Below are 16371 nucleotides of genomic sequence, written 5' to 3' on the forward strand. Positions count from 1 at the left end.
GTACGCGGTCTCCATTCCAGAACCTTTCTGCCCCATCGGCCGTTAGTTCTGCGTACTATGTGCCCTGCCCATTGCCACTTCAGCTTGCTAATCCGTCGGGCTATGTCAGCGACTTTGATTCGTTTACGGATCTCCTCATTTCTGATTCGATTTCGCAAAGAAACACCAAGCATAGCCCTCTCCATAGCACGCTGTGCAACTTTGAGCTTCTGTATAAGGCCTATAGTGAGAGGCCACGTTTCCGAGCCATAAGTTATCACTGGTAAAGCACATTGGTTATACACTCTAGTCTTCAGGCATTGATGTATTTTGGACGAAAAGATGTTGCGTAGTTTCCCGAACGCTGCCCAGCCGAGTTGGATTCGACGATTGACCTCCTTCTCAAATTGGACCTACCTAGCTGGATCGTTTGTCCGAGGTAGACATACTTGTCGACAATCTCGAGAATTGAGCTCCCAACTGAAACTGGGTAAGGCGCAACATGGACATTCGACATAAGCTTCATTTTGTCCATGTTCATCCTCAGACCTACCTGTTGGGAAACTCGATTAAGGTCTTCGAGCATTGTGCCAAGATCTTCCAACGATTCTGCCATATCCACAATATCGTCGGCAAACCGAAGGTGAGTGATGTACTCGCCATTAATGTTTATGCCGAATCCTTTCCATTCCAGGAGTGTTATTAGTTACTAACCTGCTAATGACGTTTTAATGAAAATAATAGAAATCAATATTGATTAAATAAAGAATTTAAAAAATCGAACTGCCTAATAGGCCAGTAGAATTACATTTGAAATCGGAAATAATTCATACAAAAGATTTTATTGTTTTAATAGCTTCATTTGTTACCCATTAAAACTATACTAAATTTTCGACTTCGACGGAGTTGTGCTTAAGTGGTGGGGGCCCCCGAAAGGGGCGTTTTTTCGGTGTTACGGTTATATCGCGTAAAGGACTTACCCTAACGAAAATTAATAAATAATAAATAAATAATAATTCATAATACATAATATTATGTATTGGACAAACCGTTCTCCTGCTTATCTTCGTAAAAGTACAAAATGTACGTATAATTATTGACCCTCTCTACGTCCAATGACTCGTCACTCGCAGGCTCCCAAGCCTTGTAAAGGGCCGACTCAACCAGTTTAACCCTGTCAAGGCTTAAGAGCTGGATGCACCTATCCTTGTTCGTCCTAGCCGTTCCTTAACTGCGGTTACTGCACCTCTTCCTCGGTTGAGGCGGTCCTTTTCAAAACTTGGAAGCGGGTATCGAGCCATTGGACGTGGAGAGGATCATTAATTATACGTACATTTTGTACTTTTTCGAAGATAAGCACGAGAACAGTTTGTCCAAAATATATGAATTTGGTCTCATTCAATGCGAGATTAAATGCTCTTCATCCGTCATGAAGACCAGTTTTCGATAGGGTAAGTCCTTTACGCGATATAACCGTAAAACCGAAAAACGCCCCTTTCGGGGGCCCCCACCACTTAATCACAACTCCGTCGAAGTCGAAAATTTAGGATAGTCTTAATGAGTAACAAATGAAGCCATTAAAACAATAAAATCTTTTGTAGGAATTATTTCCGATTTCAAATGTAATTCTACTGGCCTATTAGGCAGTTCGATTTTTTAAGTTGTTTATTTAATCAATATTGATTTCTATTATTTTCTTTAAAAGTCATTAGCAGGTTAGTAACTACTAACAATGTCAGTTACCAACTGGTTGGTTACTTCATTGAATGATTAAACGTTTTATTTTTTTATATTTTCAAAATAAAAAATATTTAAAAATATCCCTAGTATATTCCTAGTTATATGAGTATTAATTTACATACTATTCTCGTATTGAAAGCGGTTAATAACTTCATAAAATAACATCAAAGACTTGAAAAATCACCTACCGAAAATTCAAAATTTCCAAAGCTTGGTACATGCAAAGCGGCACCCAAAGGCACAAGAATTGTATGTCATCTTGATCGCCGTGTATGGTGCAATAGCTCATGTGAGTACCAGCCCTTCAGTTCTATTCAGTTTAAAAAAAATCCACTTTAAATGTTTTTTTCCATACAAAAAAAATTAAAATATTTTTTTTCTCACACATGGAGCTACTCATACCCTTCATACTATATTAGTAAAACAAAGGGAGGTATACTAAACACAATACATATTTTTATTTATTAATTTCTGACATTAAGTTTCTATGGTATGGGAGCTTCATTTTCAGACCACCGTGCGGCGGAGGGCTTGAGGGGGCGGTGGGGAGACAACGCGCATTTGGTAATTTTAAATACCTACAGAAGATTCTGTAATGACCAAATGGTTCCTTATTATTTTATTTTAATGATTAGGTAGATATTGTTTTAAGTAATTAATATTTTGTTATTGTAATAATTGTAATTTTGAATACCTACTTAGGTACATAAAAGTATGTGTAATGAAAGTGATTATTTTTTAATAAAGTTTTCGTGTCAAAATACTAAACATTATTACGTTAATTCCTTTTCCATTTCCTTCTACATTTTTAGCCAAGGGCCTGCGGTTACACTTAAGTTTAGCCGGCTAAAGATAGAAGAAACTAACATTAACACCTCGTCGAAGATAAACTTAAGTTTAGCCGGCTAATCTTAAGTTTATGTTCACACCTATCTTTAGCCGTAACATATATACTATACCATGCTTGTACGGAACCCTCGCCTCGTTGCGCGAGTCCGACTAGCACTTGGCCGGTTTTTTTCGCATATTCTAGACTATCTGTGTACCAAACATTTAAATTGGTCCAGTGATTTCGAAGTTATATCACCTGAATATAGATAGACCTTCTTGCCCATACATGTACCTGATTATATTATGTAGGTACCTAATAAAAATTACCTGCATTTATAAGTATACAAAAGTTAACATCTTTTATCCTTGTTTAAGAAACAAAACTCGTATAAAAGCACATTTTCGTCTGTCGTGGTACTCGTGGTTAATCTCATTGATTAGTCGAAGTTACACACAAACATGTTAGCAGTCTTTCATTTTGTTTCTTTAAAATATCAAGACTTAATTTGATTCAAGACAATTTGTATAACAGTTCCTGTGTCAAGGAACACTCGTAAACATATTATCACCTGTTGTTATCAACGAACATCCATTCCCTAATTTATCGGTCCGAGTATTCTGTAATTGTGTTTTAATTATATCCTAAGCTTGTTAAGTATCATTTTGTATTTGAGAGTTCTGTTTTTAATATTTACTTTGATAATTATTGTCTTGAAACAGTAAATAATTACGAATGTTCGGAGACCTCACCTGTTGGTCGTCAGTCGACCATAAATAAATATTTTGACCTGCCGTGATGATACATACAAACCAGTTTGTTGAAACACCTTTAACGTAAATTATGAAAGCGACCAAATTTTTACAAAGCAATAATTAGGTTGTAAACACTACTTATCGAAAGTACGGACGATGGCACATCAAGGTATTAACATTCGACACTTTATACAGTTGTATTAAGAGTGATTATGTAACAAAAATGTAGATAGTCTGATAGTTGACGATTTTACTTGGATATTTGGGGTTGCATTATAGCTTTAGGCGGTTATCACACTGGGACGACAGATTTCATCATTGTATGCAAGTACCTCAGTTTGTTTAGAAAACACGCGCGGCACTTCACACTGACAACGCGTCTGCGCGCGGGAACGCGTCGCGCGCGCTGATTCCGCGAGCCCGCGCGGGGGCGCGCTGTGTGCCGCGGGTAAGGCGGTTATCACACTGCGCCGCGCTCCGCCGCGGAGCGCGTGATTTTCATATAAAAAATCACGCGCGCGGACGCGTTGTCAGTGTGAAGTGCCGCGCGTGTTTTCTATACAAACTGAGGTACTTGCATACAATTATTAAATCTGTCGCCCCGCGCAGTGTGATAGCCGCCTTAGTCAGTGTGATAGCCGCCTTAGTCTCTACGCTTTACATGACTTTTAGTGCCGAAAATGTTCTAAAAACATCAAGACTGAAATTATGTATTTTAAATAACTCTTTAATATCTGTTATCCGTATCGGTTGTCTATAAATGAAATAATTCTTTTAGTTAAGACATTTATTCACCTCACCATTATAATAATATCACGTTTACTTTGAGTTCATAATCTGATGACCGGTTAGGTACATTACTATTTTTAATCAGTCAGTCAATTTTTCTGTAAATATTGCATTATTATTAACTAGCGATTAGACTTTTCCTGATAATTCTCTCTTGTAAGTGTTAAAATACTAAAGGATCTTGACTATTTAGACGGCTCATCGTAAAAAGGGCAACTTTTAGTGATTTTGTATCTTTTGTTACCATCACTTGTTCATTTAAGAGACGAGCCAACCATTTTAATTAAGAACAGCGTAGTGGTTACTCTAATTGTCTTTCATAATCTCTCTGAATGTAAGACACACTACGTTTCTCACATTATTAACGTTGTTAGTCTAGCTGATATTATAATTATTTTAAACAAGACAGCGTATTTGTTAAAAGTGGAAATAATATCATCATTTATTGTTGTCGACGTTAAGTTTACATCCCCCATAATATTTCATTATAGAACCACTTTATACGTATTATTATTCAACATTTGAATAGTGAGTTAGGCGAACTGTTTATTGAAACACAACTATGAATTTTATTATCTGCTCTATTAAAACTCTTTTGAATATTAAATTGTTGCATAGCGGTGTTGGTTAAGTTTCCTGCCGTCGACACCTGGTGTAGCTAATTGAATTGTAAAACCTTCGTCATGGCCCTTTGGCGGTCAAAACGACGTCGAATCCGATTATTATCGATATTATATTTTTTGTGATATCACCGGGATATCAAAAGGTAAAGGGAAATCGCTAATGTGTGTAATCATTACACCTTTCATAGTAGAGTCACCTGTTTAGGTCACATGACAAATTGATATTGTTTTATGACCCCATCGACTTTATTAGCGACAATACTACACCCAAAGGGCACATTTGTAAAATACCAGAGGGGATGTTCACTGGGAGTGAAGCAAAAATTTGTATAATAATAATTTTTGCTCATTTGAACGGGCTCGGTACGCGAGGGATGCTCTGACACGAATAACAAAAGCACCTAATGACAAATATTAGGCAACGCGCGTACGCCTCCGCACACCTAATGGACTTTACAATTGCTTTATACAGCGTGCTCCACATTGTAGCCTATTAAAAAGACGAGAGCCTACATTAACTCGCGTGTAATTAATGGCATGAATTTATGTGTAGTGTAGCGGTACTGATTTTTTGCGGCTTTACCCTCAAAAGTCGCTCCGGCTAAAATATTTTAGTCAAATAGCAACATATTTTACAAGCTTTTATTGTAAAGACAAAGACATTAAATTTTGAACAATCCGGTGCTTACTAATATGCCACATTGCCACCCGTCGCAGTCAAATCTCAAAACATAAATCAACTCTGAAATAGAACGACGATGTTTTAACTCTACGCTTCCGCTCATCAAACTAAATACTTTCAAAAAATTAATCTACTAAGGTTTTATGAAAGCTTATTCCTCTTTCACCGCTGCGCTATAAAGGGGATACTTTAACTTCGAGCTTGAACATTTAATTTTTTTTATCCGCTTCCTTCGGATGAGAGCCGATTACAGAATGGAGTCTCACAATCTTGCATATGAGTAAAACGTTGTAATTTTTGAGTGAGATTGTTGTTATTTTACACCAAACACTATTATTTGGACAAAGCGATTTACGCTGAAATGCTAATTGGGATAAGGATCAGAATCAGATAAGGTGGCAGGCGAGTGTTGGTTCGTGGGTTCGGTGACTCGATGAGCGATGGTATGTCGTCATTGGTGGAGCAATATGTCAGAATCGGAATAGTCTATTAAGACACTGTTTTCTCTTAATTTTGGGACTAAATGCTTCTTGACTGCTAGATCGACATCCTGATTGATGATTTGTGATTGAATATAATATTAAAAATTAATAATATTTATTATTATTCATGGTGTATCACGGCGACTGCCAGCTCGTGACTCGCGGTTGCGGCCCGATTGTCTCTACATAATCATTGTCGTGTGCTTATAAAGTGCACGTGCGCCATTAAAGCTCAAAAAAGGCCATTCGTGTGTGACACTAACCACGTTGTTTTACCGTTACACTTGGACTAATTTAACAATCGCTATTCGTATCGACACTTTACAATAATTTGACAAGACAAGCGGTGATATCGCAACAGACAATGTAGAATTTTAACTACTTACCTTTTTCTTTAATAATTGTGACATGAATAGTACGTAAAAACCTCAGGTTTAAATATTTATCGATTGCAAAAAAATATCGGTTGATTAGTCATATAAACCACGCAAACGTATCGCAATTAATAAGGTGGTCTTAAATTTTAATTAATAAATAAAAAAACGTTAGTAAGACGATTAATCGTTAATAGTGGTTGAACTATTTTAATCTCATGGATCGTTTAAAGTTTCTTCTTAGTATGTATAAAACGTGGATTTCAATTCGTTTTAAGTGGCTAAGCACTACGTAAACTTTTTATGAGCCCGTCGCCGCGTTTTGTGTTTAATTTTAGATCTAGTACTCCTGCCATTTAAAAGTACTGATGACTTCTTTATCGATGGCTTCCAGTGATGTGGACTGGTAAAAAAGCAACCATAAAACCAAGTTACATCAAGTATTTTGCTTTCCTAATGATTTACACGGATTGTTTTTAAACAAACAAATGAATATTCATGTAGGTATACTAATTGACGTTCGTACTAATACTGTTTTACTAGTAGTAAATAAGATACGTTATATAATTTAAGTGATTTTTAATTTTCTTGTTAATAAAAAAATTAAACTATTAATAAATGCAGATTTATTTACTAGCGTAGCTTTACGCGTGTCTTATCTCACAACACGTATGAGATACTTATAAAAGTATACGCGGCGGGGTCTAAGTATTTAATACGCTATTGTTTAGTATGAATCCAAAATTAATTACCTTTCTCACGTACCTCGATAAATCCTTCAAAAAGGTAGCGAAAATAAGCTTCGTTTTAAGTAGACGTCATCATTGTTTTGAATAAACGCATTTTAGTTGTTATGCACGATGCTGCAGATAAGCAGGCACGGTCCGTTGCGGGCTGGCAGGAAAATATGACCGATTTCATTGTTCCTCCGCTATTCGGGCCTGAGAATCACTTGCAGCCATCAACAACGCGGATGCCACACTTAACGAGCCTTGTCGAAGTGATGGAAAATAGGAACAGATGAATTAGCTGTCAGCTATTCAAAGATAAAAGTGAGCCACTGCATAATAGGAGGATAAAACAATTGAGTGTTTACGTCAGTCACTCCGTGAAAATATCACTTGAGCCAGATTTTTTATCGTAGTCTTTAATTACGGCTATTACTTCAATCATGAAACTTTGAAATGACACATCTAGACGGACCCCGTAGGCGCCAGTCGGATGATAGTATCTCAAATCTCCGCGAGGATCGCTAATTCGTAATGTGCGTTACAAGTCTTACATATAATTTGTTTACAGCTACTCGCAAGTGAAATAAAGTGATTGTTGTTTTATTAGTTTTTTGCTGCTGCTTTGATGAACAATGCATTATTTGGTTTTCATGACTCATTCTTGGCCTGCTGAGTTTTGTTCCAGATAATGTAACTTTCGGTTTGTGAATTAAAACTTAACTGGTAGAGTTTATGTGAAATATTTGGGTGGTGATGGTGTAGCGATGAATGGATGGGATAAATCTCGGTGGGTGGATTGTCGAGTGATGTGTATCGATCGTAATGCCGTCCCGTCGCCACCATAATGTGGCCCAGCGGTCACCGGCGCGCGCGGCGTCCCGGAGTGCGGCGGGCTCGCCTGCTGGCTCCGGGGACGGTGCCTGACATCAATTGCGCCTTGACCTATCCCCGTTTAGTGCACGAGACATCGGCTGGACATACTTTTGCAGTTTGACTTTTTTAAATATTGGTTAGCACGCTCATACTTCTTTATTTGCATCTCTTAACTGCTATTGATTGAAGGTGTATGCGCATTGCGCGTGGTGAAGGGTGTGAGAGATTATTTGTGTGTACAAACGAATGGTATTTAAGTAAGTGGTTTGATCCATTTAGATACGGTTTTAATAGTATTCGTTTAAAATTGAGCAATAAGTACAAAGGCACAAAGTTATTAAAATTAATTGGACAAGGATATTTTAATCGCCTGGCTAATTAAGTATTATATCAAAATCGTAACATTCCGAAATAAAGTCCCAATCAATCCTGTCAAATTAGGTTATCTGTCGTTAAATTGCATTATTCGTCATTTCGGTTTTGTAGGTACATTTTGAAATGCTCGGCGGTTTTAGAAATGCCGATGGCAAAATAAAGGGTCTCTAAAGTTTATAGTGCAAAACTTAATAACTAAGGTGCGGTTCAATATAAAGTTACTTAAAATTACTTTTACGGCGATTATAATTACCGTTAGGTATATCTCATGTTGTATTGTTGGTGCTGAAACCACCTGTTTGCCTCCAGTAAAATCAGTTTTCCTTCCGCATTTTTTAAACTTTTGCAAGTAATCGTGTAAACAGCTGTATTTTGCGGTTAGCTGACTGTACTGATTGTAGCCGTCTCGGCCACCACAGCGGTGTGGCCGGCGATCGCTGAGGCAGCCGAGGCATCCCGGAGCGAGCCGGCCCGGCGACGCGGTGCCGGGCGTCGTACGTAGCGTCCACCACTCAGTTCCGATTAGGGACCAATGTCGAAACTATGGGTTCCTGGCTATATGACAAGTAGATTTTAATAACCTTTTGTTTAAGGTAAAAAGACAGGAACGAATTTTTTTTTTAGAAAAGGATAGCTTTTGCAAATGAACATTTGTAAAAAGTATCTTGCGGTTAGCTGACAACATATCGATTGTAAACGTCCCGGCCGCCACCGCGACGTGCCAGGCGTCATAGCGTCCACCGGGTTAGTAGTCGTTTCGCACGAAATTCGTTCGCAGACTCCTTCGAGAACTAGTAGTATCCGATTACTAAAGTCCGGTCGCAAAGCACGTAGAATTTGGTCCATACACGTTCCGATTAGGGACCAAAAGTAGAGATTATAATAACCTTTAGTTCCTTTAAGGCAAAAGGACAGGAAAGAAGAATTCCTTATGAGCTCTGCCTCAGCCATAGTTAACCAAATTCAAATCCTCTTAGTATTTAGGCCTTTTTTCCGGGTGGTTACACACTTCTCAAATATAGCTTGCCCTACGGTCACTTCAGGACATCATAATCGGCTGATGCTGAGAAGTGGAACAAGACACTCAGTCACCTTTCTCAGCGTCTGGTTTTGGTAACCACTTTGGCAAGGAAAATCTACTTCTTGATGCACCTTCATGATTTTAGATTTGCTCTCAGACCAGTAATTAAGAGATGATTATCACACTAGACCCTCGTCGTCTCCCTACTGCTGCACTGGCCCTCAAAGTAAACTGAAATTGCAAGGTAGAGCTTTCAGTCCTCGATCTCATCGGCAGTCAACTTTTTTTAGCTTGTTATTTTGGGATATACACTGAACTAATCCATAAGAGAAAGCTCCATAGAGCTTTATAGATCGCTCAGTGTATTTAGTTTGAAGTAGTGCCCTAGGCGGATTGTGTCCTCGACTTAACGCCATAGTACGTCATGAATGGTTATATTTTTAATTTAAACATTATGCCAAAACTGCAGTCATAAAAGGTACCATACCAAGGTACATTAAACTATTAAACGTACCGAAGCACGTACTACTTGAGAACAGCTGATTGCACTAAATAAAAACACATCGTTTTCAAAAACCATTGTTGCGAATCGCTAGATAAAATTGTGCATTAACTTTAGATTCAAGCAGTAGGTAGGCTTATTTTATTTTTTTATTAAAACGTAACATATAACATCTTCGAAGCTTAATCCATTGTGCTTTACTTCAAGGTTTTTTATTGAACAAGCACAAAACTAAAATTGTATAACATTCATTATGCAGCTAGATTTAATTGAGAAAAGTCTAAATGTCTTTATTTCCCCTCTTCCTGTACATCACTCGTCTTTACAGTTATAACAATTAAGATGAGTCATATCAATCAGAACATATTTTTATATTTTACTTATTATTTGTGCGTATGCCTAAATCAATATCAATATTGCTGCACTAACTGTTGCTGTTAAAATCTAAATATACAGGGTGTCCCAAAAACAATGGATAACCCTGTAACCATCGATAGGCCTCGCCATGGTCTCCCTAACGTCCAATTTTGACCCCAGTAAAAATATCACCGTTTTCAAGATTTTTAAGTTTTTGTGCATTTTTAGAAAATTGCCACCTGCGATTACTTTTTCTCATGCCATTTCTACAAATGAGGATACTTTTCAATCTAGTTTTTTTTCCTATCACAAGGGATAGTTGGGCTATCAAAAGAAAAGATTAAAGTTCAACAAACTAGTTTAAAAGTATGAAAATTTTAAGAAATTGCAGAGCAGAAGGAAAAATTAATTCATTGTCTTGCACTTTTGATCAGCCATCGTGTAAAAAAAATGTAGAAAGACCATCGTGCCCATTACCTTAAAAACTTCCTTGGTTAATTGAGATTCTAAAAACATATCACAAGCCTATGTATTCTGTATTATTTTTATCTTATGGCTACTTGAATAGCAACTAGTATGAAAACTGCAAAAATGAGTTTTTCTCGTAATAGTTAAACTAGGACTGCATAGTGGCATTAAATACAAATGGATAATTTTTAGCGTAGGAATTTTAATAAAGCAACATTTTATCATCATCATCATCATCATTTCAGCCATAGGACGTCCACTGATGAACATAGGCCCATACCCCAATGATTTTCATAATGACCGCTTAGTAGCGGCCTGCATCCAGCACCTTCCTGCTTACCTTTATGAGGTCGTCGGTCCACTTTGTAGGTGGACGTCCTACGATGCGCTTTCCGGTACGTAGCCTCCACTTGAACCCTGTTGCCCCATTGGCCGTCCGTTCTGCGTTTTTGTGATTACATAATTTTTGTTTTACACCTCATAAATGTGCCTATAGACAGATGTTCGTGATGATACACGGCTCGGAAACGTGGATTTTTTGCACAGCGTGCTATGGAAGGGGCTATGCTCGGGTTTCTTTACGAAACCGTATCAGAAATTAGGAGACCTGTAAACGAACTAAAGTCGCTGACATAGCCCGACGGATCAGCAAGCTGAAGTGGCAAAGGGCAAGGCACAGTAGTTCGCAGAACTAAGGCAGCAGGGTTCAAGTGGAGGCTACGTACCGAAGAGCGCATCGTAGGACGTCTACCTACAAAGTGGACTGATGACTTCATAAAGAAAAGCAGGAAGGTGCTGTATGCAGGCCGCTACCAAGCGGTCATTATGAAAATTATTAGGGTACAGGCCTATGTTCAGCAGTGGACGTCCTACGGCTGAAATGATGATGATGATGATGATAAAATGTTGCTTTATTTAAATTCCTACGCTAAAAATTATCCATTTGTATTTAATGCCACTATGCAGTCCTAGTTTAACTATTACGAGAAAAACTCATTTTTGCAGTTTTCATACTAGTTGCTATTCAAGTAGCCATAAGATAAAAATAATACAGAATACATAGGCTTGTGATATCTTTTTAGAATCTCAATTAACCAAGGAAGTTTTTAAGGTAATGGGCACTATGGTCTTCCTACATTTTTTTTACACGATGGCTGATTAAAAGTGCAAGACAATGAATTAATTTTTCCTTCTCTTCTGCAATTTCTTAAAATTTTCATACTTTCAAACTAGTTTGTTGAACTTTGATCTTTTCTTTTGATAGCCCAACTATCCCTTGTGATAAAGAAAAAAACTAGATTGAAAAGTATCCTCATTTGTAGAAATGGCATGAGAAAAAGTAATCGCAGGTGGCAATTTTCTAAAAATGCACAAAAACTTAAAAATCTTGAAAACGGTGATATTTTTACTGGGGTCAAAAATGGACGTTAGGGAGATCATGGCGAGGCCTATCGATGGTTACAGGGTTATCCATTGTTTTTGGGACACCCTGTATAAAAGGAGAAACTGACTGACTGACTGACAGATCAACGCACAGCCTAAACGGCTAAACGTAGGCACTTGAAATTTGGAAGGGACGTAGTTTAGGTACCGTAGAGGTGCACTAAGAAAGGAATTCCCGAAATTACCACGGGAACGGGAATTAGCGGAAAAATCCTTTTGTATGAAAAATCTAAACCGCTTAAGTTAGATGCTTGAAATTTGGTGTGCAGGTACGTTAGTAAACTTAAAGCTTAGGTACAACAGAATATCGTAAAATTCCCACGGGAACGGGAGTTAGTGGGAAAAAACATATGTATGAAAAAATCTAAACTGCGTAAGATAGACGCTTGAAATTTGGCATGCAGGTACCTTAGTAAACTTAAAGCTTAGTTACAACAGGATATTGCAAAATTCCTACGGGAACGGGAGTTAGCGGGAAAAAACATTTGTATGAAAAAAATCTAAACCGCTTAAGATAGATGAAGGGGGTAAAACGGGGTCCACGCGTACGAAGTCGCGGGCGACCGCTAGCTATCATCTTATCTATCTAAATATATAAAAAGAGAAACTGACTGACTGACTGACAGATCAACGCACAGCCTAAACGGCTAAAAGTAGGCACTTGAAATTTGGAAGGGACGTAGTTTAGGTACCGTAGAGGTGCACTAAGAAAGAAATTCCCGAAATTACCACGGGAACGGGAATTAGCGGAAAAATCCTTTTGTATGAAAAATCTAAACCGCTTAAGTTAGATGCTTGAAATTTGGTGTGCAGGTACGTTAGTAAACTTAAAGCTTAGGTACAACAGGATATCGTAAAATTCCCACGGGAACGGGAGTTAGCGGGAAAAAACATATGTATGAAAAAATCTAAACTGCGTAAGATAGACGCTTGAAATGTGGCATGCAGGTACCTTAGTTAACTTAAAGCTTAGTTTCAACAGGATATTGCAAAATTCCTACGCGAACGGGAGTTAGCGGGAAAAAACATTTGTATGAAAAAAATCTAAACCGCTTAAGATAGATAAAGGGGGTAAAACGGGATCCACGCGTACGAAGTCGCGGGCGGCCGCTAGCTATCATCTATCTTCTAAATATATAAAAGGAGAAACTGACTGACTGACTGACAGATCAACGCACAGCCTAAACGGCTAAACGTAGGCACTTGAAATTTGGAAGGGACGTAGTTTAGGTACCGTAGAGGTGCACTAAGAAAGGAATTCCCGAAATTACCACGGGAACGGGAATTAGCGGAAAAATCCTTGTGTATGAAAAATCTAAACCGCTTAAGTTAGATGCTTGAAATTTGGTGTGCAGGTACGTTAGTAAACTTAAAGCTTAGGTACAACAGGATATCGTAAAATTCCCACGGGAACGGGAGTTAGCGGGAAAAAACATTTGTATGAAAAAAATCTAAACCGCCTAAGATAGATAAAGGGGGTAAAACGGGATCCACGCGTACGAAGTCGCGGGCGGCCGCTAGCTATCATCTAATCTATCTTCTTATCTAAATATATAAAAGGAGAAACTGACTGACTGACTGACAGATCAACGCACAGCCTAAACGGTTAAACGTAGGCACTTGAAATTTGGAAGGGACGTAATTTAGGTACCGTAGAGGTGCACTAAGAAAGGAATTCCCGAAATTCCCACGGGAATGGGAATTAGCGGGAAAATACTTTTGTATGAAAAATCTAAACCGCTTAAGTTAGACGTTTGAAATTTGGTATGCAGGTACCTTAGTAAACTTAAAGCTTAGGTACAACAGGATACCGCAAAATTCCCACGGGAACGGGAGTTAGCGGGAAAAAACATATGTATGAAAAATCTAAACTGCGTAAGATAGACGCTTGAAATTTGGCATGCAGGTACCTTAGTAAACTTAAAGCTTAGTTACAACAGGATATTGCAAAAATCTTACGGGAACGGGAGTTAGCGGGAAAAAACATTTGTATGAAAAAAATCTAAACCGCTTAAGATAGATGAAGGGGGTAAAACGGGATCCACGCGTACGAAGTCGCGGGCGGCCGCTAGCTATCATCTATCTTCTATCTAAACATATAAAAGGAGAAACTGACTGACTGACTGACAGATCAACGCACAGCCTAAACGGCGAAACGTAGGCACTTGAAATTTGGAAGGGACGTAGTTTAAGTACCGTAGAGGTGCACTAAGAAAGGAATTCCCGAAATTCCCACGGGAACGGGAATTAGCGGAAAAATCCTTTTGTATGAACAATCTAAACCGCTTAAGTTAGATGCTTGAAATTTGGTGTGCAGGTACCTTAGTAAACTTAAAGCTTAGGTACAACAGGATATCGTAAAATTCCAACGGGAACGGGAGTTAACCACTGAAGATAGATGAAGGGGGTAAAACGGGATCCACGCGTACGAAGTCGCGGGCGGCCGCTAGCTATCATCTATCTATCTATATAAATAAAAATGAATTGATGTTCGTTAGTCTGATTATAACTCGAGAACGACTGGGCCGATTGAGCTGATTTTGGTTTTAAAATGTTTGTCGTAGTCCAGGTCTAAACGATGAGTAAATACGCGCGCGATATTGTTTTTCTGTGACAGACAAAATTCCACGCGGGCGAAGCCGCGGGCGGAAAGCTAGTAAATCATAATACGCTTGTATTTTGGCAATGCGAGTATGTTATTTAATTCTAAAGTTATCAGTACGCACCATTCGCATTTTATTTCTACGACTCGTTGCACCGACTCCGCATACAATTTCCAATTCAATAGTTTATGAACAATCGACTATTGTTATATAAATATTGAATTATTTGCAATGAAATTCTATTATAAAGCAAGTGTACATAGTAGCATGTAGCATTACTGTTCACATTTATTTGTGACACCAGAGATTTGCTTGCAAAAAATATTTAATGACGATAGTAAAATATAAAACTAGCCGAGTTGGCTTATATGTATTTCTCAAGTATTATCCTATTACTTTTCTATTACCTACTAGATATCACCACGTTTATTCCGTACATAAGATATTCCGCTAATTGTAGAGACCTCTCCGTCGTAAATTCCCTTTACGTAGGCGTGGTCAACAAAATGACTTTCTTGAATCATTAAATAATTCTACTGAAGCTAGGCATTAAATCGGTGCCACTGTAAAGTTAATAGCAACATCAAACGAGATTTAGATTCGAATCAACACGCTGTCAACGAACGCAATCTAGTTTCAATTGTGCTAACGCAAAATTCAAATACGAAAGAGGCACAAACTTAATCTTATTATTAAATCAAACACATCACATTAAGGATGTTATCTTGTCAATATCGAAATCCCTAACAGTGAAGCCAATAGTGTAGACATAAATATGTAACGACAGGTGGTAAAGTGGTCATGCTGAGCAGCGCACGCCCAGAGCGCCGTTCACAAACATTGTAACTCCATACGCACACTACTCAAAAATGAACTGTATTATACGTATCTTACGGGTTTTAATTAACCCTATTTATTCACATCACTTATCGCACGCATTGTAAAACATCAATCGCATCGCAAGCCTGAAGACGGGAGAATTCGAATTTATTGACCATTAATTCAAAATATTATTTTCACAATATAAGTACTCATTTATTAATTTTGAAATATTAGGTTCCGATTAATTTATATGTGTCGTTAAGATATTTATTATGTATGTAAGTATCATCTTTATTTATAATCCTAATCTTTTGTTTTCGGCCGTTGAGTGCGTTAGTGATGTGTACTCATTTAATAAACGTTTTGAGCTGCATGAATGAACGCGTGAATTAAATTAGTATGGATGAATGTTGATTTTGAGTTATATGGTCAGGAGGCTAAATTGATGAAAAATATATGAATGTGTGTGAATTCATCGTTGTTTTTCGTTGTTACAGCAGGGTGTGGACGAGGAAGATCGAGTATCGGTGAGTACTGACATTTGTGCATTTCTAGCTGCTAATTCAGTGTTTTTAAACTTAATTTCAGTTACCTACTACCCGTCTATGAACTATTTTAATAAACAAAAATTAAATACATTGCATAAAGTAAAGTATGTAGTTTACAAATACACTGTTATATCGTTATGAACGATAGTATTAATTACTGTTATTTTTGTATGTGCAAATAACCACTACATTTACCTGCATACATATCTTAGAATACGGTTATCTACAGGATTACTAATTTGCTACCTTGTACCTTTTTATTTACGAAGCTCGCGATATTTCGGCATTGTTGCAAGCGCCATGATCACGAAGTAACCAAAATAAGAATCCTAAAAGGGCGTCCGCGGAAGACCAGCTTCGTGACTTGCCCTTTTG

General features: G+C 37.8%; 1 protein-coding gene across 2 annotated transcripts in view; it reads left to right on the plus strand.

The window, feature by feature from the left end:
- Positions 1–16371, plus strand: part of LOC135086661 (uncharacterized) — a 41182-nt gene that overhangs the window by 3566 nt on the left and 21245 nt on the right. Inside the window, exon 3 of one of the 2 annotated variants that reach the window (XM_063981433.1) lies at positions 15946–15975. In XM_063981433.1, the coding sequence (XP_063837503.1) occupies positions 15946–15975 (30 nt within the window). The remainder of the gene's footprint in view (positions 1–15945; positions 15976–16371) is intronic. The other variant, XM_063981434.1, reaches the window with a different exon arrangement.

Source organism: Ostrinia nubilalis, chromosome Z (genome assembly GCF_963855985.1).
Source record: "Ostrinia nubilalis chromosome Z, ilOstNubi1.1, whole genome shotgun sequence".
Taxonomy (NCBI): domain Eukaryota; kingdom Metazoa; phylum Arthropoda; class Insecta; order Lepidoptera; family Crambidae; genus Ostrinia; species Ostrinia nubilalis.